The sequence below is a fragment of the Stigmatopora argus genome, chromosome 2 (assembly GCF_051989625.1).
Source record: "Stigmatopora argus isolate UIUO_Sarg chromosome 2, RoL_Sarg_1.0, whole genome shotgun sequence".
NCBI classification, from domain to species: Eukaryota; Metazoa; Chordata; class Actinopteri; order Syngnathiformes; family Syngnathidae; genus Stigmatopora; species Stigmatopora argus.
The window spans coordinates 18,276,837-18,304,412 of record NC_135388.1 but is presented as its reverse complement, the minus strand read 5'-3'; the positions used below and the strand labels follow the sequence as shown (position 1 = coordinate 18,304,412).

The 27,576-nt window shown below is 39.7% G+C and overlaps 3 protein-coding genes across 5 annotated transcripts in view; 2 read left to right on the top strand and 1 right to left on the bottom strand.

The window, feature by feature from the left end:
• Positions 1–4,433: 4,433 nt before the first annotated feature.
• Positions 4,434–5,712, top strand: rxfp3.3a1 (relaxin family peptide receptor 3.3a1). The gene has a single exon (XM_077595134.1). It carries the CDS (start codon positions 4,469–4,471, stop codon positions 5,471–5,473), a length of 1,005 nt encoding a protein of 334 aa, XP_077451260.1. The 5' UTR covers positions 4,434–4,468; the 3' UTR covers positions 5,474–5,712.
• A 6,768-nt stretch (positions 5,713–12,480) lies between these two features.
• Positions 12,481–27,576, bottom strand: part of LOC144070704 (uncharacterized) — a 43,433-nt gene continuing 28,337 nt past the window's right edge. The window contains exons 4-9 of the mRNA XM_077595135.1: positions 25,284–25,402; positions 21,422–21,530; positions 19,353–19,747; positions 16,747–16,810; positions 12,945–13,068; positions 12,481–12,797 (exon numbers count right to left, since the gene is read on the bottom strand). Of these exons, the coding sequence (XP_077451261.1) occupies positions 12,782–12,797; positions 12,945–13,068; positions 16,747–16,810; positions 19,353–19,544 (396 nt within the window). The 5' untranslated portion in view covers positions 19,545–19,747; positions 21,422–21,530; positions 25,284–25,402 and the 3' untranslated portion in view covers positions 12,481–12,781. The remainder of the gene's footprint in view (positions 12,798–12,944; positions 13,069–16,746; positions 16,811–19,352; positions 19,748–21,421; positions 21,531–25,283; positions 25,403–27,576) is intronic.
• Positions 12,635–27,576, top strand: part of uacab (uveal autoantigen with coiled-coil domains and ankyrin repeats b) — a 31,411-nt gene continuing 16,469 nt past the window's right edge. For 2 of the 3 annotated variants that reach the window (XM_077595131.1, XM_077595129.1), the window contains exons 1-4: positions 12,635–12,836; positions 20,461–20,591; positions 25,354–25,442; positions 26,292–26,356. In XM_077595131.1, coding sequence (XP_077451257.1) covers positions 12,789–12,836; positions 20,461–20,591; positions 25,354–25,442; positions 26,292–26,356 — 333 coding nt within the window. In that variant the 5' untranslated portion in view covers positions 12,635–12,788. Of the gene's footprint in view, positions 12,837–19,430; positions 20,024–20,460; positions 20,592–25,353; positions 25,443–26,291; positions 26,357–27,576 lie in introns of those variants that run through there. The other variant, XM_077595130.1, reaches the window with a different exon arrangement.

Genomic DNA, 27,576 nt, shown 5'->3' with positions numbered 1-27,576 from the left:
ACAATGTATTTTTGTGTCAATGTTTAATATGCATGACCAATGTCAGAGTTCAAATCACCGCCCCCAATTTTCAAAATGGCGGATGAGCCAGGAACCAGTTTGGGAGTGGACTGCAGAGCAGCTCAGAAGTGACGATTTACCGAAGAAAGACCCGATAAAGATCTCACAAGACAATGCAGCGAATTTGGTACGTTGTCATTTGGGTATTTTGAAGCCCCATGTCTCATTTTAAGTGCTTTTTGACGGGAGCATGCTTCGATTGCGTGCTGTAGCCCCACGTGGATGGAGACCGAAAATGTTTGCAAACAAATTTGGCTACATTGCGTTACCTATAGCTCTTTATGTTTAAAAAGAAATCATTCCATTGTGTGTTTCAGTTCCCCACTGAGCACATACTTTTGGGGAAACATCAAGATTGTGGCCAAAACGTCCAAAAAGGAGCACCTTGTCGACGCCATAACGAGCTGTTTGTCAGCGAAGTGAGTCTTTTTTTTTTAAATACTAGTTTATATGTTCTCTGTCTGTGTAATAATTAAATTGCAACTTAGTTCAGTGAAAGCTCACTAGGGCAATATAATTCATAAAATAGATCAGATTTCACATTGAGTTACACACGATTATAATAATGTTTTGAGCTTTTATTTAATTTGGATGAATATTTGGATATTCTACAATGAACAAATACACTAACCTCCCAGAAGCTTGCCAGCATTCTCCAAAGTACAGAGTTCAGAGCACATGATGCAAGAAAGGCATCAAGTGGACAACCTGCGAGTAGGAGGATTGGCTGATGCGTGCAAAAAAAAAAAGCAAAAGTTATCATATATAGAGACTGGAGATTCAATAGATAGGCTTAGGGTGGTTTTTAGGAACTTGTATTACCTTGCTCTGGCTCAGTCTGCTCCCCTGTAACCTCAAAGGTGTGAGTGAGTGTTCTGGGTACGCAGGAAGCGCTGGATCTTGATGCTAAACAGGGAAAACTTGATTTAACCAAGCTATTTGGGAGTTGCCAAACAATTATTACAGGAAAGAGAAATCTTACAAGAAATTTGATAAACGATCAAGATAGAGAATGAATGAAAATAAGTGAGTGCTCCGTGCCACTTTCCCTTTTCCAGACAAGGTGATTAAATATACAGACTGACGTTAACAACTAGGGGAAAGATGGTTGAACAATTTTTGTATGTTTTTTTGTGAAAACAGAACAATTACAAATTGGAAACGGGTGTTTAGCACTCACAACACACCAGGAACTAAGTCGTGCCTCTGGATGTCATTTTTGACTGAGCCTTTACCCAGCAAACTGTCCGTTGATGTCTCGGCTTTGTTTGGTTAAATTAAAAGTCTTTCTACACGACTCAATAATGGAGTGAAAACGGACAACATACTTTATAAGTCAAATGGGATGCGTCGTCGTGATGCTAACAGCCGGTGGGGAAAAGGACCCCAAACTTAAATTATCAACGGTGTGTTCAACCTGGCATTTAACTCACAGATTTGTTGGCATTTTTGGCTCAATTGATTCCTAAAAAATCACATGATAAAAATGCACTTGGGCCAATAAATTGTTCAACGACTTACGTCATTGGCGTGCTAGTCGTCCGTCTGCATAGAAAGGCTGTTCGAAAGGACGGGATACTGCGCATGTGCTTAATTTACGCTGCTGCGTCGACAATAAGCGTAACCACGTCCATATTGTCCCGCCATATTGAATGTGGAAAAGATGGTGGCTTGCTTACCGCGCTCCACGAGGTGGTTTGTCCTCCAAACTGGGAGGGTCCATGATTTGAAGCTGACGTGATTTTTGTGGTCTTGATGCTATAAAACAGTATGTATCAGTACACTAATTTTAATAAATATTGAGTAACATTTTTACTTAGTATTTCACATCAACTCACCTTTATTCCAGGCCATCTTAGTCCTTTAAAAGTTTAACATTTGAAACACAGATAATGCTTCATTGTCTCGTCTCATTTTCTGAACCACTTCATCCTCACTAAGGTCGTGGGGGAGCTGGAGCCTATCCCAGCTGACTTCGGGCCAGAGCCAGGGGGACACCCGGGAATTGGTGGTCAGCCGATCACAGGGCACAAGGAGACAATTTTTAATTGAATTGAATTGAATGCTTTTATTGCCATTATACAAGTATAATAAGATTTAAAGCTTTCACCACAGTGCACAAATAACAGCAGACAACCATTCACGCTCACACTCATACCTAGGGGCAATTTAGAGTGTCCAATCAGATTACCATGCATGTCTTTGGAATGTGGGAGGGAACCGGAGCACTTGGAGGAAACCCACGCAGGCCTCGGGAGAACATGCAAGCTCCACACATTTGGACCAAGATGGATTTGAACCCAGATCCACCACTGTGAGGCCGACGCGCTAACCACTCGGCCGGAGGGCCGCCCAGGTTATTATTGATGTGTATATATACATATGTGTATATATTCTTACACTTGGCAGTGAAGGAGTTAAGTTATTAATAACTCTTTGTCCACTGTTGTGACCCCAGAAAAGTTACATAGGAGGAGGTACCTTTTTGTTCTCGCTGTGGGCTGTGGCTATTGTCAGCGTTATGGCCTGACCTCGTAACCACAATACCGCACATTTGTTTTCTGTTCTGGAGCATTTTAAGATAGCGGAAGCAACAAAACAACTGAGGCTCGGGGTGCGTTCAAACACAGAGCAAGCCTTTAATGAGAGAAGCACATATGATTCGACATCTGACACCCGTATATATTTTATTTCCAGAAGGCAGAAAGTAGGCGTTAATTTGAATATTAGGCGGGCATGTTTCAGTTTAGAACAGGGGTCGGGAACCTTTTTGACAGAGAGAATAATTCATATTTTCAAATGTTATTCATTGAGAGCCATACTCAGAATTCAAATGTAAAAATACATGAAAAGGTGTGCCCTTTTTAGCCATTCCACCACTTTTTAAGTACAAAAAATCTCGGAATTCTTTTGACAAAATCGTTACACTGTCGCTAATCAATGAGTATCAATGAGTGTGTGCATGCAGAAGAGTCTAATGGGAAAAAATGGTTAGAGGTAGTGTCAACGTCACAGTGCCGGCGTGATGCTCTTGCTATTGGTGCGTTCGGGACTGAGCTCTCACCAGCGGTTTTTATATTTTAATTCACAGGATAGCGTAGAGCCATATGCCCCCATCAAAAGAGCCACATATGGCTCCCGACCCATAGGTTCCCTACCCCTGGTTTAGAAGGAACCTCCAAGTACGGAGTTGCTTTCCAATTAAACTTATCGCGCAGGTCCTTGAGAATAATGGTAGGATCCTTCTCACGCTACCTGGCACCATCAAGATGTGTCATGATTGCCTTTGGCTGCGAAATGAAGTGGAACCCATGAGCAGAAAGAAGGCAAATAAAAGGTGCTGGTGCACCATTTAGTATTTTAATGAAAAATAACAATGCAAATAATAAAAACTGGGACAAAACTAACAAAAGAAAAACTAAACAAGGGAGAATCACACCGACGAACAGGCAAACACTACTCAGAGCAAACAGGAAACAATACTTCCACACGGATATACAGAAACACAGTGTTTAAATACACAGACAGGGTTTGATGATGATCACAAACACCTGGACCACACAAGGGTAGTAGAGCCAAAAGGGACACATCATGTGAAACAATAACACGGACAGGCCACACAAGGAAAGTCTCTCAAAGAATAATTATAAAATACAAGGTTGAATTTGCAGAACGAAAGAGAAGCAGAAGTCTTGGGAAGCAACTACACAAGGATTAGGCATTACAATTTTAGTATAGAGGTTCACTCGCCTGACTTTGGTGCGATATGATTATAAGGGCGAATGGTCGCCTGTCTATGTGTCGTACGACTGAGTGGCGACCAGTCTTGGGTGGAGTCTGCCTTTCACGTGAAGTCAGCTGGGATAGGCTCCAGCAACCCCGCAACCCTAACAAGGATGTGCAGTATGGAAGGTGAATATGAGTGTGAATACAAACATGATTTGTGTTATAATACAAACAAGATACACGATCAGTGTGAGTAAATTCTAAAATGTTATAGAGTAGTGAAAGTATACATTTGAACTCATACCCCTGTCAATGGCACCTCGTGGTATAGAGGTTCACTCGCTTGACTTCAGTGTGGGCAGGCGTGGGCTCGATTTCTGCCGGTGGTGGCATGAGTGTCTGTGAATGGTCGCCAGTCTAGGGTGTACTATTCTGCCTTTTGCCCGAAGTCAGCTGGGTTTGGCTCCAGCAACCCCCGCAAACCTTTCAAAGAGTGTGGAAGATGAAATGAAACACTGTCAATATGTAAGTTGCTCTGCCTTTTTTGTGAGAGAGAAGGGAGGGCTGCGCGCTAGTGGAATAAAGCCTCGAGAGTCGCACGGCATTACGCATTGAGCTCCAATCCATCCATCCATCAGAGCGGCGGCTCTTGCTGTGTGCGCCTAGCAGAGCCCAGCCAGCCATGAGCGGACACGAGAACAACAACAACAACAGCGGCTTTTGGTCCGACAACTCTACTTTTGTCACCCTGGAGGACATCGACGTATCGGCGGACGGGAGCCCGGTCCTCCGAGTCCTGATCTGCCTGGTTTACTCCCTGGTGTGCGCCGCGGGTCTGGTGGGCAACCTCCTGGTCTTCTGCCTGCTGGGATCCAAACGGGAGCGTAAGACGTCCCGGGTGAACTTTTTCGTGTTGAACTTGGCCGTGACCGACTTCCAGTTTGTGTTGACGCTGCCCTTCTGGGCCGTGGACACGGCGCTGGACTTCAGCTGGCCCTTCGGGGACGCCATGTGCAAAGCCGTGCTGTCCGTCACCGTGATGAACATGTACGCCAGCGTCTTCTTCCTCACGGCCATGAGCGTCACCAGGTACTCGTGTCTGGCCTCGGCTCTCAAACCCAGCGACTCCCACCGCGGCTCCGGCTCGGACAAGTGCACCTGCGCCCTCATTTGGATCATGGCCAGCGCGGCCACTTTACCCACGTCCATCTTCTCCACCGTCAGCCACGTGAGTGGAGAAAGCCTGTGCCTGCTCAAATTCCCCGGCGGACAAGCCTGGCTGGCGGTCTACCACCTCCACAAGATCCTGGTGGGCTTCGTGGTGCCCATTTCCGTGGTGTCGGTCAGCTACGTTAAGCTTTTGCGCTTGATCCGCGACAGGAGCATGAAGAGCACCAACCCCAGAAGGACGTCGCGGGTCACCAAGTCCGTCACCATCGTCGTGCTCTCCTTCTTCCTCTGCTGGATGCCCAACCACGCCGTCACCCTGTGGAGCGTTCTGGTCAAGCTCAACGCGGCCAAGTGGGACAGAACCTATTACCTGGCGCACACCTACGTGTTTCCCCTCACCGTGTGCTTGGCCCACGCCAACAGCTGCCTCAACCCCCTCATCTACTGCCTTATGAGGGCTGACTACAGGAGGAAGCTGAAGCTCCTCGTTCATTGGGGAAACGCCTCACAAGCTTAGCTTAATGTTTCATATTAGTATTACTATTATTTTTTGCACTTTGTCTGGTGGTGGCTGCGATTCGGTGCGCGCAACAGTGCGTAACTTGGGGTCGTCTACCCTCTGTACCAGGGGTAGGGAACCTATGGCTCGTGAGCCATACGTGGCTCTCTTGATGGGTGCTAACCTGTAAGCTGAAATGTACATCTAGCACTGATGTAAAAATACGTAGTATATATTTTTTCATTAGACTCCCCTGTGCATGCATACTCTCATTGATACTGATTGATGTTGTTAAACGAATTCTGAGACTTTTTGTACTTTAGGTGTTGAAAGGGGCATAACCAAGGGTTTTTTTGTTTGGTTTAAAAACATTTATTAATTCACAATTTTTTCCTGTAAATTCAGGTCGGTTCACCTGTGTGGAGTTTGCATGTTCTCCTGCGTGCGTTTCCTTCGGGTACTCCGGTTTCCTCCCACATTCCAAAAACATGCATGGTAGGTTGGAATCAACTGGGATAGGCTCCAACACCCTAATGAGGATAAAGCGGTTCAGAAAATGAGACGAGACAATGAGGTGAGATGATATATATATATATATATATATATATATATATATATATATATATATATATATATATATATATATATATATATATATATATATATATAATTTTATATTTTTATATTTTTCCAAAATCAATTTTCAACTTTTTTTTTCTTTCGTTTTCTTAAAATTTGTGTAACCGGCAACTGTAAACATTGAATTAATGACTCCCCCTTCTTTTCCTGTTACTCCATCAAATTATAAAACTGTAAAGATTTTTCACAGGGCATGTGTTAAGGTAAACAATTGCACATCAAACAATATTATGCCATGAAAAAGGTACTATACAAGAAATAAATTATTACCGGGCGGCCCTGCGACTGAGTGGTTAGCGCGTCGGCCTCACAGTGGGGGACCTGGGTTCAAATCTAGGTCGATCCACCTGTGTGGAGTTTGCATGTTCTCCCCGGGCCTGCGTGAGTTTTCTCCGGGTACTCCGGTTTCCTCCCACATTCCCAAGACATGCATGATAGGCTGATTGGCCACTCTAAATTGCCCCTCGGTATGAGTGTGAGCATGAATATGGTTGTTTTTCTCCTTGTGCCCTGCGATTGGCTGGCCACCAACTCAGTGTCCCCCGCCCCTGGCCAGAAGGCAGCTGGGGTAGGCTCCAGCACCCCCCGCGACCCCAGTGAGGATAAAGCGGTTCAGAAAATGAGAGGAGATAAATTATTACCTGAACTGCCTAAGTAGCCAACAATGTAACCTATGTATGCTATTGTGAGTGTAAACTGAAATAACATGTTCTATAATGCATGATTTGTGTCAGAAATCAACATTATTTATTTTTTTTAACATTATCGTAGATCTCAAAAATGTTTGCCTGAAAAGATAGCCATGAGAGATAATTTAGAGAATTTGAACAGTTTGCAAAGGAAAGTGAGGGACTTTCATCTTTTGCTGGGAATCCCTCACTGAGGCCAAACGTTTTGTCATAAAATACATAATTTTTCCTTAGGCAGGTTGAGCAGAGATCAGATTAATTGATCCCCCAAGTGCTATTGGTAGTAAATCATGTCTCTGCATTAAAAAGTGTGACAAGATATTTTGTGTTTCCTTTGCTGTGGTACAAAATCAATAAAAAGGAAATCAACCACAGTATCTGAAGCACAGTTTGGTTTTGTTATTCATTTCAATAGATGCGGGGGGGAAGCTTGTTTGTCTGGGTGTCAGACTGAATGTTCCAAAGTGTACAATTGGTCTCTCTGAGATGAATGGTTTTCTGACAGTTTTGGGAGTTCTCAAATAAGCGGACAGCAGCCTTGTGAAACAACAATAGCTCCAAAAGGCTTATGACTAAGTTTCAATTATTATTAGAATTACTTTTACAACACGGCCAACAAGACATTGTTCAATTGACCCAATTGCTTTCAAAAAATAGACCTCAAAAGTAGACTAAAATATCTTTGTGTGACATCAGGGGGGACCTTTTATGAGGAAGTAAATTTGAAGATTGTAAAGTGTATATAGGGTGACCCTAAATGATAGGAAACCTTTAAAAATCCAGTCAAATTAATCGGGATAGAAAAAAATATTTTAGGCATAGTCATTGAAAACCTTGAAACATGCCATTTAAATAAACAATTGTGGAAGTCTTTCTTTCTTTTGTTTATTTTTAAATTATGTTCTCCTCGTGTAATTCCCCTTGTTACGTTTACCAGATTTTTTTTGTTAAGGTTTCTTTTTAGTGAACAAGTTTTTGTTATATGGGGGCTTGGCGGCGGAGTATTTAGGGCGTCAACCTCACAGTTCTGGGGTTGAGGGTTTGATGCCAGGACAGTCCTCACTGTGTCTGGGTTCGCGTGGGTTTTCTCCGGGTATTCTGGTTTCCTCCCACATTCCAAGAACCTGTAGCGTAGGTATGAGTGTGTTCATAAATGGGTTTCCTTTGTCTCCTCATCCCGTGATTGATTGTCCATCAATTTTGGCCAACACAGAGTGCAGAATGGAACCCAATTATGAATCTCGTATTCTCTATGTAAATTCGTATCCAACCGGCTCCCAAAAAACTAACTTTAAACTGTCAATGTGAGAATTTACTGCATGCTCGGATATGTTGAGTTAAAAATAATATAACTTGTATAGATGTACTTTGTCTACGCCAAGTCTAAATGGTGCCACGCTGTCATATACTCCTTAGGGTGGGAAATGTCTGTTTGGTTACTCTGAGGAGTTCCTCGAAAAGGTTTTTGACTCCTACCACACCAGCAGAGACGATGTAATGGTTAGGGGACCTTGTGCTGTCATGTCTCATTTAAAAATACATTTGTGCAGCCAGTCAAGTTGCCCATCCTTCAAACGCAGGCTCTCTATATTGATTTTGAGCAATCGACTGGACACGCAGAAATTGAATGGATCCCCCGTTGAATGCTATCGTTTGACCTCAAATCTAAATGATGGGTGTTCAAACTAGAAAAAAAAATGAAGCATACAAGATAGAACTTCCTGCTTAAATACCCATTGGATGTTTCATTGGAAGTGGAATTATGGAGCTTTTTAAGTTGAAGAAAATGACAGAAATATGGGCCTTTTAGAGGGTTCAAAGCAAAATGAAAGATCACTGTTTTGGCCAACTCTATATTCACATAGGTACATATTGGTGCTGTGCAATATGACAAAATACATATATCGTGTTTAACAAATGAAGGTTGAAAGATTTCAAGTTGGCCCTTGCATCCTTTGATTTGTCTGAACCGGTCCAAAGAGGAAATCTAAGTTTGGACACCCCTGATCTAAAGACTTGAATGATTATTGACTTGAATCATATTAGTAAAATCATTCAAATGGAAATTTAAAAACAACTGCTGAAAAGAGTCATACAAGTATTCTTGCTTTTGAAGCTCCCCTCTTATCAAGAGCAATTCGTTTCACCATCATGGGTAAAAACCTTTGCGGCCTTCAAAGCGCAATAGATAAATTGTGCAAGCTGGTAATGACTGTACTTTAAATTTTGGATTGGATTGGATAACTTTATTCATCCCGTATTCGGGAAATTTCATTGTGACAGTAGCAAGAGGGTGAGAATGCAGATACAGGAAAGGCAAGTTAGACAATGTCTTGTATAACGTGTAAAAGATGGACACGTTTTTTTGGTACAAAAGCCAATGCTTCATGTGTGCATAGGCCTGTTCTGAAAACAGTTTGTATTCCACAGCCTCCTAAGAATGAACAAAGCTTTTCGACAAATTGGAGAGCTGATTTTTCAATTTCTTTGACTACTATGCATGTGGCGACATTTGTTCCCATTAGGCAAGTAATCTATCAATCTTGGGAAGAGACAATTGAGACCTATTTTTCATGGGAGGAACTAGCTAAACCACTGAACCACTTGGCACGCTGCCATTGTATTTAATTGATTGCGTCTTTCAGGTGATGACATCATGTCTGCAGCTCCTGGCTTTTTCAACTGTTTGACCCAAACCAAGAGCGGGTTGGACGACTTGAGGTTGTTAAATCGATACTGCCTAAGGAATCAGGCATGAGTGTATTGGTCTTTATGTGTAGAAAGGATTCAGAGTTTCTAAAATTGGATGGCTCACTCAAAGAAAAAACCCAGAGATGGAATCCTTACATGACAAATTAGGATACGCAACATGGGCTGTTTGTTAAATAATTCTACGTTTACATATTTGTATATCATCTAAATTCTAAACTAAAGGTAACCTTTACAGTGGAGAAATACAGTTTTCAAAATATAAGTCTTGGAGTGTGGTTGTATCTTTTTAGATACACCATAAAAAGGGCTTTTGAACAACTTTTTATATTCACTGCTCATAAAGTGATGAGGCACTCGGAAAACGTTTCAAGATATTTCTTAGTCAAATAGAATTGATTACAATTGTATTTAGAATTTTCACCTTGTCATTTCATGTCTCACCCGCGGCTATCTGTATTTATCTAATCATGGACGTAATGGCAACAACTAGGATGCGGCGCCCCCACAGTAGCAACACATGGGTACTTGAGTGCTTGCAGGAGGATTCTCAGGTCTCCGCAATAACAAGCATTTTACCAGTAGTGCTCCAGAGTGCAAACTTGACATTTTCACTTTGTACCAACACATAAATTGCTACTAAAAGACACGACATGATGGAACACTTTATAGCTAGAATGCTTATCCTTCATCTGGGTTTTCATAAAAACAAGGACAATTTTATTTTTTTCAGCTGCCCTTGAATGTATTGCAGTCACTTTGTTCTACACTTTGTGCTTTTGTGGGTGCGCATTTATTTTGTCTACGTGGTCATATGTCATATGGATGGAATTTATACGTTTATTTTATGAAGAAAAAAACATTTCTACATGTTGGTGTTGTTTGATATCTCAATATTGCTATTCCCAAACTAAACTAAACCTTCTTATACACTCCATTTCTGAACATTGATTTCTTTTGGGGTAATATGTTAGTCATGGGATAACCAACGGGATTAACAATGTTTGGCTTTTGAGTCTGTGATTATCAGATTTTGGTTATCGTGTTTCTAATTTGGCTTCGTTTCCTTGGCAACATTGTTGCCATGGACTCGCTAGGTGACATTGTTTACAGCTGACAGCACGTTGTTGCTGATTTTACGGCTCCAAATTCAGCTGATGACATCAATGATGCTGACAACAATTTGCATGCAAATTACTTTGTGCATTTTTGTTTTTTTTAAATATGGAGCTTGGGAGTGCACATTTACTAGCATAAAATGATCATTGATAGTGTTGACAAAAGCAGTGAGATGGAATGACAGTTAGCCTGGTCAGGTGATTTGAGGCTGAATTTCAATGGGAACTTTTCTAAGTGAAGTTGGTGCATTCCCCCAATGCTTACTTCATACTATAATGTGATTGCTTGACAATTTTTTACTTAAGTCTAAGAGGTTTTTTTAATCCTTTATTTTAAACTAAATTCATCTCAGACTATTTTTGTGTTTGTTCTCACGGGTATTATTACTTGTGCAATATTTTTTATTTAAAAAGCCTAAATAAAACAAGTGACTATTTTAAGTAATACTATTCATTCATTCATTTTCTGAACAGCTTATCCCCACAAGGGTCGCGGGGGTGGTAGAGCTAATCTCAGCCAACTATGGGCACCAGGCGGGCGACATCCTGAATTGGTGGCCAGCCAATCACAGCGCACAAGGGGACGGACAACTATTCATGCTCACACTCACACCTTGGGGCATTTTAAAGGGTATAACCAGCCAGCCATGCATATTTTTTGGAATCATGCAGGCTACAATATTAATATTTTTGTACTAAAAGAGTGGCTTACATGACCCAAAATGTGACATATGTCGACCCCAGGCCACAATTATACTATTAATCCTTACTGTAATTTCTTAGAATATAATTGAATAAATTGAGAAACTGTCAATAAAAACAAAATACTTTTAAAATGAAGGAAAAAAACAATGCGGCTATAGCCCCAACAACATTTTAAAGTGGATTTTTATTTTTAATTTCATTCAGCAGTACGGAAAATGAATGAATGCATTTAAATATAAAGGTTTGGTCAAGTATTTATGTTGGGTGATTCCCTATTCGACTTTGATTAGTCATATAATTCTTATCCTTATAAATTGTGATTTATGGGTGTGTGAGTGTGTGGGTATGTTAAGATTCTTTCGCTATCTTTGTCCAAACCATGCAACGTAGAGAGTTGAAATGTTTTATGGTGGCTAGAAACGGCTGCCGGATCCTATTAGACGAGTGATTGAATTTCTTCAGCTTCTCTAAGTAGAGTTGATGTATGAATCGTTGTTTTACACGATGTGCCCTAAACGCACCGCGTGGCTGATTGGTCCGCCAGCTAGTTTCTCGGTGCTCCCCGGAACATTTTTTTTCTGTCGTGACGGGAGTTATAAAACATCCACCCATCCATAAATCACGCTTTATCTATTCTCTAATCCTTGTAAAGCGTGACATTGGGAAAGGCGTAAACAATTGAAGCGCACCAAGATAGCAGCACAATCTTCTGCATTCCAAAGTGGTGGCAAGGCTTCCACCTTGGTGGGAGCTCATGATTCTGCATCTATATCATGGTTACATAGACCCGACCATGCTCAGATGCCTATTACTGAGTGTGGACTTAGCAGGGGCAATATCAGCTGTAGGGCCCACATGCGTGTAACTGACATTTTCCTTTCTCATCTAACCCATTTTTCAAAAGATAAATTATTTAAAAGAGATTTTTTTAAATAGCGCAACAATTGTCTTTTGGTTCTAAACAAGCAGGTGGGACCGGCGAAGCTGAGCCCCCTGCTTGTATAAAGTAAGTCTACTCTTCAGAAACCACCCACTTCTGCATCGCAGGATATCGAAACTGTGACGAATATGACATTATTATATTCACTTTGAATTGAATTGCCCAAATTAAAATGGATTTTTAAACATTACAATAGGTGTTTTTAACCCAGGTGATTCGGTTTCAGGTAAGCCTGACGTCATCCCCGTCTTGTCCCAGGACGTCTCCAACTTGTCCCATTGATCCTAACCGCGGAAGTCCCGCCCTTTCACGCACCCAATTGGTTGAAAACTGAAGCAGACCGCTAATACTCGTTTCTAATTGGCTAGACGGCCTAGACTCTAAGGCAGGCTTTGCGGTTTGGCGTCAGGTGGAACTCACCCCGTGGGAGAACGGGATAAAACTTCGTTTTAGTTCCCGTAAACTTGTTTTTTTCCTTCCCATCTTCTGGAGGTCTTGATTACAAAGGGTGGTGGACGTGACAGCATTACAGAATGAAGAGTCTGAAGTACAGATTGAAAAAGCACGAAGTTAACATCACTGTAAGTGCACTTTTATTGTTGCTGACGATTGCGACTATGTGATAGCTGAATTAGCTTTAGCTGGATGTTCGTCAGCGATCTTTCCAAGATTGCGTTTTCATCACTTACGTGTAGTTTTGTCGCTCATCGGTCCCTTTAGTTTCTTCTGTGTTCTCAGCGTAGGAACTTGGAAACGTGGAGCACCTGCTGTTGTTTCGAGGCGCTTTGGACGTTCCACAATTGCCTGCTTGTCCTAAAATATGCAAAGAACCTGTTGCTTTACTGGTGCTTCTTCTATCTTTCTTGACTGAGTTTCACGGGGAAGTGCTTGCGTTATATGCGTGTTCTGAAGCCCCTCGTTTGATCTCTAGTGTCCTGCAGTTCAGGCCCAATCACACAGTCGGGTGCGTCTGTGTAACACTCATAAAAGTCGACAGGAAACATGCATTAGATCAGTGGTCCCCAACCACCGGTCCGCGGACCGGTACTGGTCCGCGAGCTACCTAGTGCCGGTCCATCAGAGTAAAAAATATTAACGTTTTCAATCTCGCCCTCCTACTTGAAATGAGAAAAAATGTTAGAATAATAATAATAATAAATAATTGCTATTATGCTTGGGACTTGTTTTTTGCTGCCATGGCTGTCCTTTGTGCACCAACCACACCCCCACACAATTTTGTCTTAAATTGCCGCCCTCTCCATTAGCCGGTCTGCGAGAAAATAGAAAGAGCTTTACCAGTACGAGGTGAGAAAAAGGTTGGGAACCGGTGCATTACATGCTGGACCCTAAAATATGTCCCTATTAGATTTCTCACTCATGATCACTATTGAGAGTGTGACTGTTTTTGTGTATACATACTTTAGGGATGGCTCCCATGCGATGACGGTGGTGATGATAGGAAACTGAGCACGGTATTTTCTGAGGAGCACAATTGGGTACTAAAAGTTCGGGCTTTTAAGAAGAAGATTTTTTAAAAATATTTAATTGTTAAGTCGTTGGTTGCCATTGACGGTGATAGGTGTCCAAGACAGATTTCATTGAGGGGCTGGTCTAGGCCTGTGCAATATGACAGATATTATCACAATAAAAAAAAAAATCAGTCTATTCATAATTATCACGATAACTATTACTTCTTTTGCCTTTCAAATTTGAAACTTCTGTGAAGAAAATAAATACCATCTTTGTTATTCAATTATGAAAGTAACTACGTTACCGTAATTTAAAAGAAAAGACAATATAATATGATTTTAATACTATAGTATTTTTGTTATTCTGTTGTGCAATAAAGATAAGACAACTCCCTCCTGACTAAACTAATGAATAATAAAGCTTGCAGAAATTTTGACATGTTTTTATTCTTTTAAATTTGCATTTAAACCAAAAGTTGCTGTGCAGTATGAAATAAATAAAAAATCAACTGCAAACATCATCGCCACTGGCAAGCTGACTATTTTCACAAAAAGAAACGATATAAATTGACCTTTTAAAGCACGGTCTCCAAATTCTTTTGACAACATTGCTTAGCACATAATTAATTAGTTTATTCTTATACTTTTCTCATCCATGCATATACGGTTACCCAATGAGTATTAGCAAGAACAGAAAACAATGTTATAATTACTAGGATTAATGCTTTTTGATGTATGTTTTATTTATTTACAAACAGAGGCTGCATCAAAGGCACTTTGGTTAAATGCATGTGTCGAATTATTTCAGCCATGCTCTATTTTGCATACTAATAACCAGTCATTGCCATTGTGTGCAGTTTAAGGAGATTTTTTTCAACTGCCATCACTTACAATGACAAAAGGCACAAAGCCACAGGGTGTCTGTGGGAAGCCAGTCCCTTTTTAAGAACTAAAAAGCCTTTCATAAGTAAAAAAAAATGTCTTATTAATTGAAATTCATTGGCTTCTTTCTCTCGGGATTCTGATGTAACTTTCCATCAAAATCTGTTTTCGCCCTGCTGTGTTCATGCCATTCTATCAATATGAAGAAAGTTCTCCTTAAAAATGTGCTATAAGATCTCAACAGGACATAATTAGATTTTTACCTTTGAAAGGTATGGGTGTAGTAGTTTACTGAAGTCACGATTTAATTAGTTTGTTTTTGAGCAAAAAAAAAAATTGTGATAATATATTATCATGTGATGTGTCCCGCACTCTACCAGTGCACATGTATTGTTTTTATTGTGACATATCTGTCAACCTCGGCCAATTGCTCCCCTTATTAATGATTACAATTCCCCTTATTAAGTGATAAAAAAACGTACAAATGCAACGCTGCACATATTTACTCATATCGTGCTTAAAGCATGACTATTAGCTGTCGACAATGACGTTTTCGTCTGCTACCAGTGACCGAGACGATCCGGATTAGAGCCGAAATGGGCAAACGAGATCAGTTTTACAAAAAACGTACTAAAAAATGTCCCGTGCAAAAGTTGTTATACGGTGTCCACAAATTGGAATGATCAAAAAACGTATAAAATACGGGAAAAGCGTATAAGTTGACTGGTAAGATGTAATAAATATGGCTATTGGTGGCAAATCTTCACTGAATGCTATTTCTGGTCCTGAGCTTGACCAGTCTAGTCTGTAGTAGCCGATAATTACCTCACATTGCTGAAACTCAATACCAATTAACATACGTGAACTCCCGTCTCAGGACCTCTTTGCCAATCATCTTAAAGCCTGGCTGCTGGATGAACAACATTGTGATCACAACGCTGCCTAGAACTGTGCTACTTGTGTGTGTCTCATTGTTTTTATGGTGCTTTCTAGTATTTTATTTTCTATTACCCTATTGATTTTATCTTCAACCTGTGCACAAGTGACAAGTGGAAATTAGCCTTTGGCTATAATCTTGCATAATTACAAATTTATGTCCATTAACATGAACATGATGTGTATTATGGTTGTATTTAATAAATAATAGGACTAGCCTCTATCTTTTTTGCCACAGAAGAAAAAAATGTCTTTAGTCCTTAAGTAAAAAATCTTTAAATCCTAATTGTTTTAAGTGAACTGCTCAAAATTCAGTCAAATTAAATACCGTACTGTGGTTAATTTTTTTATATATATTTTTCCCCGCTTTATTTTATTAAATAACTTGGGGCAAATAATATTCACTAGTGATAGCGCATGCGGGTCTTATTCTACATTTAAATAGTGTAGATGATAAACTCAAACAACATCCGGGCAGAGGTTTCTTTCTGGGATGCCTTGTTTACTATAGAATGTGTGGTAGCGTGACAGTCTGTGTTTTTAGGATTATCGTCTGGCTCAATAGGGGGTCAACCATGATGTCATCTCCGGCCTTACTCGCCTGTTCACATGCTGGGCAGGCCAGGAGTGGCTTATTTGAAGCTTTTTCTACGCTACTTCGTCATGTTTTGTGATATGTGCGCGTTTGTACGCAGGAATGGAGACTTGAGGAATCCACCAGTTCTTACAAAGGTGCGAATTTTAGAGACCCTTACTGTGATTTATTGCCCATCTTAATGAAGGCTGCAGCTAATATCAACTCTTGACTTCCCACTAATCTGATCAACTCTAACTCCTTGGACAATTTTTTTTGTTTAAATATCCATTGACTATTGTCTTTTTAATTTTCAAATAAACAACAATGGTAGATTAATTTGTTTACGGTCACCTATACCAGGTAGGGAATTAAAAAACTGAATTCTATCTGGATTTTATTTATTTATTTACTGCACTTTGTCCTCACGTGTAACAGAGAAGCGATTGTTTGTTGTTGTTGTTTATTTTTAAAAAAAAATTAATAATTGAATTTCTTAATTTAGAGAGGTTACTTCTAATATAGGGATTTTTTCAATTGGTCTTAAAATACAAGTACAATTTCTGTTTTGTATTATTGTTTTGTGCAAAGACAATCAAGGCATCTCATAATCACAAACAATGAAATTACCTTCATTACTCCTTAGCTTCTTCTGGTCCAACAGCAGACAAAAGGCAGAAGAGGGTGTTGGAAACTGAAACAGTTTAAAAAATTTTTTTATTCTTATTTAATTTTATGCATTTAAAACATAATCATAATAATGACACGAGAGAAAATTGCATAAAAGTAATTTTGCCAAATTCTCCAGCCATAGTATGTGTACGACATTTTGTAAAGTAAGGTCAAGACTTTTTATTCAAACGTTTTTTGTTTGTCAGAGTTTTTTGTTATGATTTGGGACAGGTTTATACATGCTTGTTCTTAACTGATCTTCATGTGGTGTCAGGAATGGTAACGTGCAGGAATCTCCTGCATTTTCTAAAATATTAATGTATGCTTCATATTTACTGTAAGTACTTACACACAATGAAAGTAAGCTAACAGACAATTTGGAATTATTTAATAGGTATTGATGGACAAAATATAATATATGATTAAGATATTTCTTAGGCCAGCAGAAAAGGCCTTGACGGCCCTGACAGCACATCACTGGAATTAGCATAATTTGTTCCACGATCTTTATTTTATGCTACCCCTTCAACCCCTTTAGAAAAGTACACCAATTTTGTATAAAAACAGGGCAGCTTCAATTATCAGTGTTGAAATTACCATGTTTGTCAGTTGAAAACATAATAGAAACATGAATCCTTCCATCTAAATAAATGAAATGCATTTGTTATTTATTGAAATAGAAAGTATCAAAAAGCTGTAATAGACATTTAAAAAGCTTCCAAGTTTACAAAGTCAGACTTTGACATAACATATTGTCACATCATAAATATAGTATTACAGTATACCATGGTCGACTGATCATTTTCACTGCTACCGTCATTGCCTTGTGAAACCACATCTATAGCATCAGTAGTTTGGCAGGGTCGATTTACATATTACCCTACATTTTTATACTTATGTGCTGGCAGTAAACTATTATTAGATGACTGGCTTTCTATTTGCTGCTTGTGATTTCATCCATTAGGACATTAGAGATGTGTTAGTCCAGGAGGGAGAGGTAGGAAACCTAAGTGTTGTGAAGAGTTATGGCTTGTACTGAAGGGTTTAAAGCCTGAGTTAAAGATGACAGATATCTCACACTGAAATATTTCCAGGCTACAAGAATGTGTGAATAGTTAAACACCTTGCATGTGCCAGGTGACGTTATGCTGCCAAGGTCACTGTTTAAATAGCAACTTGACATGGTGACATGCTATCTTTGTAGATTCATGCAAACAAGGCAAATAGAAAGGTTTAATTTGAACTCTTCTTCTGCCAATGGCAGTCAAGTGCAGCAAAATAATTTCAAATTTAAGGTTGTCAGTGATATTTCACTGTCATTGACAGTGATAAATGTCCAATCCCTTTTGAGTCGTATGGTAGGCAGAAATCATTCAATTACTGTCAGCCCCCAGTCAAACTGGATTAGGCCTCTACTGCCGTCAATAGTATCCAATGAGTTAATACTTAAAAGATAAATACATTTTAAAAACCTGATTTTTAAAAAAAAAATATTTATTTTTTTATAACCAAAACCTCTGTAAATTATGTCGTCAGCCCGATTTCACATAGTCAAATTTGGGATGTCTAACTGGTGTATCAAGATCTTTCTCTGTCAGGGAGAGATCATCTATTTATCAGTTTCTGCTGTAATGTGTTTTTGCCTGCTAACAGCCCTATTATTAACTGGTTCATAAACAGACTGACAAACAAATACACACGCACAAGCAAGCCCCTGTGAAATATTTACATGATGAGTTGCACTGTAGAGTTCTGGCTAGGTGCCATTTGGCACCTTTATCCCCAACTGAGGGTGTGCAGCCTTCGAAAATTGACACCCAGTTCTTCACATGATGTGTCGTGTGGTGGAGGATTTTGGATCTCGGGGCCACTTTGTTTACAGCACTCTAGAGCATAGGCCAGTAACATAAGTCCCCTTTGACCTGGAAAATGTGTCAGTTAAATAATAACAATTATGTTAATAATAATTCAGCTCTTTCACTCTTATTTTCTGTGTGACCTTTCACCTAATCAAGTGAACTTTGAACTCCGTGTGTAGTGGTATTAGTTTATGATTTAGCTGCAATCTTGGAAAACTGTTTGTAAAAAACGCTGACTTTTAACCTTGCTACTGTGGAACCCTGACCATGGGGCTTTGTAAAAAAAGATCACTGTCTTGAGACAGACGGGTGACCAGCAGCCTTCACCCAACTAATATGCTTCAAGTGTTAATGCTTGGACCCCTTTAAATATACAACCCTGAATTCTTCCCTGGCATTAATATTTTCAGATGGAGAAATGTAAGGGCTCTGGTGGGGGGTGGTAATGTAAGTACTACTGTCTTTAGGATAGCCTTCCTTCCTGCTGGGAGTGGAGACTCTACAGCTATTACTCATGGTGCAGTAATGTGTACTATGTATTCTTGGCTCCTGTCTTCCAATCAGTCACTATAGAAAGGTTTGCATGTCAAAAAAAGAGGTAGCCAGACTGCAGACTGTCTGCACCACTGCTATTTACCAGGGAGGGGGTGATATTTTAAACCGGAGAGCTCACATATTTACCTCATTGAGTTTGACTGACCTTACCATTTGTTGGGGGTTAAGGCACATGAGACCACGGACCGTGAAAAGAAGCTGGGAAAGAGAGGCGCTCTTAATAAGCGGCTTGCGTCCAGGGTTTGCAGTCAGTCTGAAAGCAGTCCAAAGAGCAGGAGGTAGACTGTCAAAAAGTAAACTGAGTACGGCTACTCGTTTAAGGTTTAGACAGGCGATATACATTTGGAGGAGTTGAGAGGTAGCCAAGCTGAGCTGACTTTCACCCCCGAGGAGGAGTTGCAGTTGCCGGCCAGGGCAGGTCCCAAGGCTGGCAGGGGCTGGCCCGACTGCTTCTCCACCTCTATCTTTTTTTCCTCCTCTTCCACCCTTCCTTATCCTCCATTGAAGATCCGACTGCTGTGCAGTGCTGAAGTTACAGGTAGAGCCTGTAACAGAACAAATACTCATTTTTTTCCTCAAATGAAGAACAGTCCAGTGGACAAGCCTTTTGTAATAGGACCTCCGTTGAAATTCTGATCCTTGCTTTTTTTAGGGGTAGTACTCACTGGTTGAGTGCATCGAGGAGATTTTTATACTTTTCCGATCCATTTTTGTTGTTTTTAAAAACCGGAACGCTGGCAACCTTTTCAGTAGCACGGTGCAAGGACCAGCTCCACTCACCCAAGATGAGCCGCTGGCTGAAATGCACCTCCATGCACTTTGTAGGTACTCCTTGCGAAAAGCCGAAACTCAGAAAGAAATGCTACTGTAGAACTGGTGTTTCATCTTTGTTAAAAAAATAACGTGATTGTTTTAGGCTAAGCATGGTTGAACTGTTGTAGCAAATGGCAAATCGTCACCTTGAAATAATTAGATTTTTTATATAGTATATTATATAAATCAACAGTTGGTTTAGTTTTTTTTGACTTTCCTGATTGAATTAAGCAATTGTTTAAAGAATACATTGAAAGTTTCTTTCACTGTTTTCACTTTTTTGCTTGTTGATGTCCTATTCTCTAACTTAACCAAGACTACTGCAGTGTCTGGTTTATAGACAAACCCCTTTTACACGCAAATTTGTAAATCCTATTAAAAAAAACTATGTTTAAATTAGTAAAATATGTTCACTTTGTCATTGCGTTTTTATTGACGTCGTCAGAACACAGATTGGAACAAGTACGATGATCGGCTGATGAAGGCAGTGGAACGTGGGGAAGTGGACAAGGCGGCTGCTGTTCTAAGCAAGAAGGGTATAGTCCCAACAAAGCTTGATGTGGAGGGGCGCTCTGCGTAAGTAAACAGACACATTACATGCTCAGACATGCTCCCGCCCAATCAGTGTGTTTACATACAGAAATAGACACTTAATATATATATAGTGGTACCTCTACTTAGGAAATTCATTCCTCCCAGAAGTGGTTTAGTAACATAGATGTTTTGTAAATAGAGACATATTTTACATCGAAGTAGCAATTTTATCGATTTCTAAAGCCACCACATATGAACATTCATGAGTTCATCTTCAACACCGCGCATCCTCGTAAGGGTTGTGGCAGTTGCTGGAGCCTATCCCAGCTGACTTCGGGCGAAAGGCAGACTACATCCAAGACCGGTCACCAGTCGGCCGTAGAGAACACAAAGAGACAGACGACCATTCACACTCACAATCATACCGCCACCACCGGGAATCAACTCGCGTCTGACTGCACAGGCGAGTGAACCACTTCACCATGAGGTGGCATACATAGGGACATATGAATAGATTTGTATTTAGATTTGTTTTTTACATGTACAGTGGTGCCCCTACTTAAGAAATTAATTCAGAAGTTGTTTCGTAACTTGGATTTTTCATAAGTAGAAGCATATTTTTCACAAATTTTGTATGAATTAAGTATTATGGATGTATGTGGGTATAGAAAAAATAAGAAAATCGTTAAGCTATTAAATGAATAAGAAATGCATAGACATTTTCCAATGAAGTGGAATTTCAAGTGGCAGCTGCGTAAACATTTGTATGTACACTCAACACAACTTCACAACTTGATGATTGAATGATGTCAAAAACTCAAGAAACTGTGTGACGAGTGAAGGTTAAAGGCGCACACGAATTGAGAGCTCACCGCCGGCTGGAGGTTCTTCGCCATGGTCCCAGAAAAAGATGACAAAGTGCACAGAAAAGTGGCTTTTTGTCGGACGGTCACGCTTAAACTCCGTCGGAGGCTGCTACACCTGGCATGGTATATAAAACATTTAATAAATACAGCAAGCATTTTTTTCTAGCTCCGTGGCTCTTAAAGTAGATCAAACATTTTTTAACTGTTCTGGAGTTCTTAACGGCTTGCTCCAAAATATTTTAACTATCTAAAAATTGCAATAAAATCTTCAGAGTTATGGAGGACGTTTCACATTTCATACTCAAACCTGCCATGCATTTTTGCATCACAGTGGAACACTAGTAGAGCGCTTTATATATCCAATATGTCCCTTTAAATGACCATCTGCCTCTGGAGGTCAGTGTGGGAGTTGGTTTGAAGAATGTTTGTGGCCTCTTGAGGCTTGACCACCCTGACCATGGGTTGTTTGGATTGTTCTAGCAGGAAATGACTGCCTGAAAATTCATCTTAGATCCACTGTGGTGTTCACTATAGTAAGCCAGATGTTTTGGATGAGAAATCTATTTTGGGGATCAGTTAACATTGTGAATGTTCACATTTTTCATTGTTACATATTTGTTTTTGTTTTTCGCATAGACGAACTCAATGTTTCACACAAGATACCAGTTTGTTGTGAAAAAACATTAAATAGCTTGTCCATTTAGACTCCACATGGAAAAGCTACTAAGGCAGCGTTAAAGAGCCGCATGTGGCTCCAGATCCTCAGGTTGCCGACCCCCGGTTTAGGGGGTACTATTGGAACAAATTTTGGCATTTCTGTATAAAATGTGACTGCTAACAAAAATTCAAGTTAAAAGCCACTTCTGGAACAAAAAAAATTGGGAAGTAGAGGTAGCTCTGTATCTCATGATAATATAGATATGAAAATCATATAAAGACCATACATTTTACAATATAAGATGAATAGCCCAAAATATTTCTCTGCCCCCCAAATTCATGGAACAACCCAAGTACTTCTTCAGAACTTTGTTTTAGTAGCTTTGCCAAAGTCGTCAGCGCTTAGTGTGGGGTAGACAGCGCCATTGGCCCTCCGGAGCACACTGTGCGGATGATGCAACGCCAGTTGTGCCTCCTGTGCACCATGGCTTCAGACTAGCAATAGCAGTGTGCAGCTTGGGAACCCACTCGTTGTGAATGCTGGACTGTTCCATATATGCGATTACATGAGGTTTCCCGAACTTTAGTACAACTTAAATGTTGCTCTCAGCCACGTTCTACACACAGCTTGTATCTCTGTTGAAAACTCACTCCTTGAAATAATAAAAATTGCCGCTTATGTGCGACTAAATGCCTTCACGCTTGAGACGTGACTGTAGCAAGGTCTGTCTTGGCCAGCTACTATCTTCATCCATTTTCTTTACTGGTGAGGGATGACTGAAATTTTAGGGACCAATGTCATACAGAACTCATGGTGCATAGCTCATAATTCAGACAATCTTACACACACTTTGCAGCTGCTACCATGCATGCCCACTGAGACAAAATACGTTTTACACCCCAACTCATTTGTCATCCATGTCAAATGATTTTAGCCACTAAACTTGCTGTATATTTTTTACCTATAATAGTGTGCTCTACCCATGGCATGTCTATATTTACTGCTTTGTGCTGCACAACTGAGCAACGTGTCTAAGGCATTCTTGTGGCTGCACAGCAGAGCGAGAATATAAAACGGGGGACTTGTTCTTATTTAACTGTTCCCCATCGGGGAAACTAATTACAGACTGCAAAGCATTCAATTACATTATCTATGGCTGTATTCGTATTCTGTAGTAGTAGTGCTGGATTTAGGTGTCCATCTGTGTAAGCACAGCTAATGCTTGCCAATTTGACAGACCTGAAGATAAAAGTGCAGATGTGATTGCACGCTAACAAGGAGTCAGCTGTTAGAATAAATTGGATGGCACTCCTTTCTATCCTTCCACTGTAGTGTCCTTGTTAGTGAGGATTAGCAGTTATTCAGCAAAGCACCAGTTGTTTTCTTTTAACAAGCCTGACATTCCAATGTACTCATCAGTCTTAAATAAACCACCTAATGAATAACTTATTTCAAAGTTGTACATTACAAGGGAAATTAACTTTGGCACCTTCCTTACGTTTTAGCAACAACCAACACTTTTAAAACAAAAATAAATGTCTGCTCGTTTAATAATAATGTTTGCAGTTTGAGTTCGTTTTGGGACGTTTAACACCTGGTCCTGGTCTCATAACACATTTATCTGCGATAACTGGTGTAAATTAATTAGCTCAGGACAAATTTAGCAGTGACACCCCAAAGAACATTGACATCAGTGTCAAATATTTAGCCCTGTCATAAACTCTACGAGCATCGTTACCATGATGTAAGCGTACACATTAGACAGGATTAAAAGGTTGTGGGATGTTGGTGTACAGTATTGATATGCTGTGAATCAAGTCTAATATTATTAAATGACACAAAACTTGTAGAGAGCTATTTTTTTAATCCAACTACAATCTAGACCTTAAAATCACCTGGCCCCAGTTAGGAGCATGGCATTTTCAAAGATATTAGTTCAGTGAAAAGCATGCTTAATGCTTCAGCATTTTTGTGCGTTGAGGTACATTTTGATCGCATGTGTTGTTAGGTCCAGTTTTAACATCCCTTTCACAAGTTCAACAAGGTAGCCTGGTTGTTTGGGTCTCCTGGGATGGCCTGAGAGGTGAGGTCTGCAACTAGACTGTGCAGTGTGGTAGAAAGAGAATGAGGAAAGGACATTGCTGGATGTAAGCTTGCAGATAAGCCACAAATGACCATTGTTTGGGCAACTGCGATGAATGGACTGAATCGACACAAAAAAATTGTCAAAGAAAAATGGCTCGTAATGTTATATAGCCAATCAATCGGAGTATACCTTTCATGTTTTTTACTGTATTTTTCCACTGTAACATAACTACAACAGTTTATTTTCTTTGCATTAATCAAATGTTTGCAAGAGTCATGTGAAGGTAACACAGTCGAAGTTGTAAATTAAAGTTAGAACACAACTTTTAGGCAATCTTTGCCGTCTTTTTGTCCAACCGTGGTGAAACCATATACTATACTATTAACTCTGGCTAACTCTTCTCTGTCCACATTCTAAAAATAGCCACCTTATGATGTAGACTGCCAACCTTAAATCTGTCCAAAGAGCATGTGGGATGATTAAATGACTTCACTAAATGCACGGTCTTAAAACCCAGAATTATTTTTATCTTTTTGTGGAGCAGGTTTGTTGGGTTGCAGCATGCATCTATTTAAAATTTTATGCACATCTTTATGTTCGTTATTAACATTCTCGGCAGCGGTGTGGCGTCTTAACATTCTTCGTGTAGAGTCATATGACATATTCATTCCTCAACTAGTTTTTGCTTCTGAGGTGTTTACTCTATGTGGTAGGACCCTATTCTCTTTCCTAAGAAATATTCACCACTGGGTCTTCGACACTGCTTTTAATACTCATATGAGTGTTGAGGTGACAGTCATGCTGTCGCCTTGGTTGATACATTGGGGTTAGTGGGTAAACAGAATCATGTGATTTGATGAGGTACTGAGGTCAGTTTACACACCCCAAATGCTTTGCAGAGTGGTCAGTGGTTACTTTCCTGCTCTGGGTTAAAACATTGCAGAGGCTCACAAGTCCTTAAATCTTGAAGTGGTAATCAAATACATGTAAGCCCATTTGTAAGTCTGAGGAAAATTATCTAATCTTTTTGGAATCCTTATAACTATTCCTCAAACATAATCTATTCTACCACAAAGTGTAAAAGAAATGGGCGGGAGACCGGCATGATACAACAGAGATTATACCTGGTGTTCTGCACATGCATACTTTGTTGCCTTGACTTCATCACGTCTTGTGTCTTCTTGTATCTCAAAGATTTCATTTGGCTGCGACGCGGGGGCACTTGGATTGTCTGAATCTCATCCTGTCACACAATCCAGACATTACTGCATCTGATGCCACTGGTAAGTTTCGTTGCAGTGACAACAATACATTCATTACCTTTTTGTCGTCTTTCTGCAGGAATTTATAATAGTTGTATTTAGTTCAACTTTATATCCAACTATATATATATATATATATATATATATATATATATATATATATATATATATATATATATATATATATGACTAAATACAACTATTATAATTATAATTATTATATATATTGTGGGTGTTTGTATAGATCCATAAACAGTCAGTATTTGACACTACTATATTGTAAGTTCTCTTAGAAATCATAAAGAAGTCTGAAATATTTATCCTAGGTGCATGTTCACTGTGAGAGAGATTCTCAGAATTTTATTTCTCTCCTTTCTTGGGATATTGTTCACAATGTCATATCTTGAATGAAGATTGACCGTCAAGTTTACCTTCCATTTTCTAATGATAGCTCTAACAGTGGACCTTTCTACTCTTGCAAGGCATGCATTTTTATTTTCTCTTTGATATTTAGGCCAATTGGGACCTGATGAATTTAAAAACAAAGAATAATCTTTTTACATGATGTAGTTTCTGAGAAAAATTATGTCCACATCATTAGTGGACGCCAGGCCCTTGTACTCCAACATTTGTCTTTGGCAACCAAAAATGTGATGTCCACACATATGGACGCCAGGTCATAGGAGGTTAAAAGTGGACTAACAGGTCTTTGAGAGAGATAGCTGTAATTTAAATCAAAATCTACTGTCTATTCAAACACTTCAAACATGTTTTTTAAGTATCTACCAACTACAATAAATTTAGGGTATTTCAAAACATGTCCTGGTTATTCAACATTTTCTTTTCTGATTTCTGATATAACACTTATAGGTAAAAATGCTCTTCATCTGGCTTCAAGGAATGGACATTCACTGTGCGTGCAAAAACTTCTCCAGGTAAAGAGATCTTGGTGTTCCTCTAGGATCCTATATGTTATATCTTCTATTGGAAAAAATGCTTTATTAAAATACTGGAGATTCCTTTCAATGACGGGTTTGCATAATCAATTTCTTTGTACTTGTTTCTATTCAATTCACATTCAAAGTAGAAACTTAAAAGGGTACTTAGACACAATACAAAATCTTCTCACACAAGCCTAATGATTACGTTTAACATTGCTTTGAGCTATTGAGAAATAATTTCATACAAGTACAGGCTCATCCTTGTGTAGCCTATAATGCAGTTTTGTGGGGCAGTTAATGCAACTCAAATAACAGATTTACAGATACAAATCTTTCAAAAAGCATGAAAAGAAGTTGGACTAAATACAACTATTATTATTATTATATAATGATTATTAAATATTTCTTTCAAAAAGAAACTAGCAATAGAGCCACGGTTCCTTTTGGTTCATTCCACTAAAGCATGTGTTAACAAAGATGCTGTAGCGATTTTCCCTGCCTTTCTCGTGTGGTCGGGATTTGACAGAGGTCAGTCATGGCTGTTGATTTCCAAAGTGGTGACAAGCCCTTTTGCCCTGCTGTCCATTCTGGGTATACTGTCTTCACTCTATACATACCAGACCGATGCCAACGATCTCAGTCTCAGCCACCACAGTCTAACTTGATCATTGTCGTATAGGATATCCCTCCCCCCTCATGTCAGTCCAATGGTTATTTGAGCATGATGCTCATTTTTGGCTCTTGTTGCTAGAGAGAAGTTGATTTTTATAGTGCGTATGAGCAGGGGTGGTGTCTGTTGTCACTGGTAAACAACCCAGCAACATTGCAGCTCCTTATGACCTAAAGGCTGTTGCAGGTCTTCACGTCAGTGGAACGTATGTCTTATTATGGTGACCTAAATTGCTGACTTGCATGTCGTCATAGTGTCAGCCCTACTAGTCCTCACTTGAAAACAGTTAGCTGCCGGAAGGTTTTAGGCGTGGTACGTTTTGTTAAGCATTGATTTACAATTATACATTATAAGCCTTTTCTGCTTTGTTTATGGCATTCCTTTGCAGGGCGTCATAGCTTGCTTGTGTGTACAAGACATTTATTCGAATACACTTAATTTGTCTGAAAATCTTAAAGCACAAATTTCATGAGAACACCAAAGTTATAATGGACCAGTTATAATGATCCATCAGTTGCCATTCATATAACAAAATAAGCTTCAT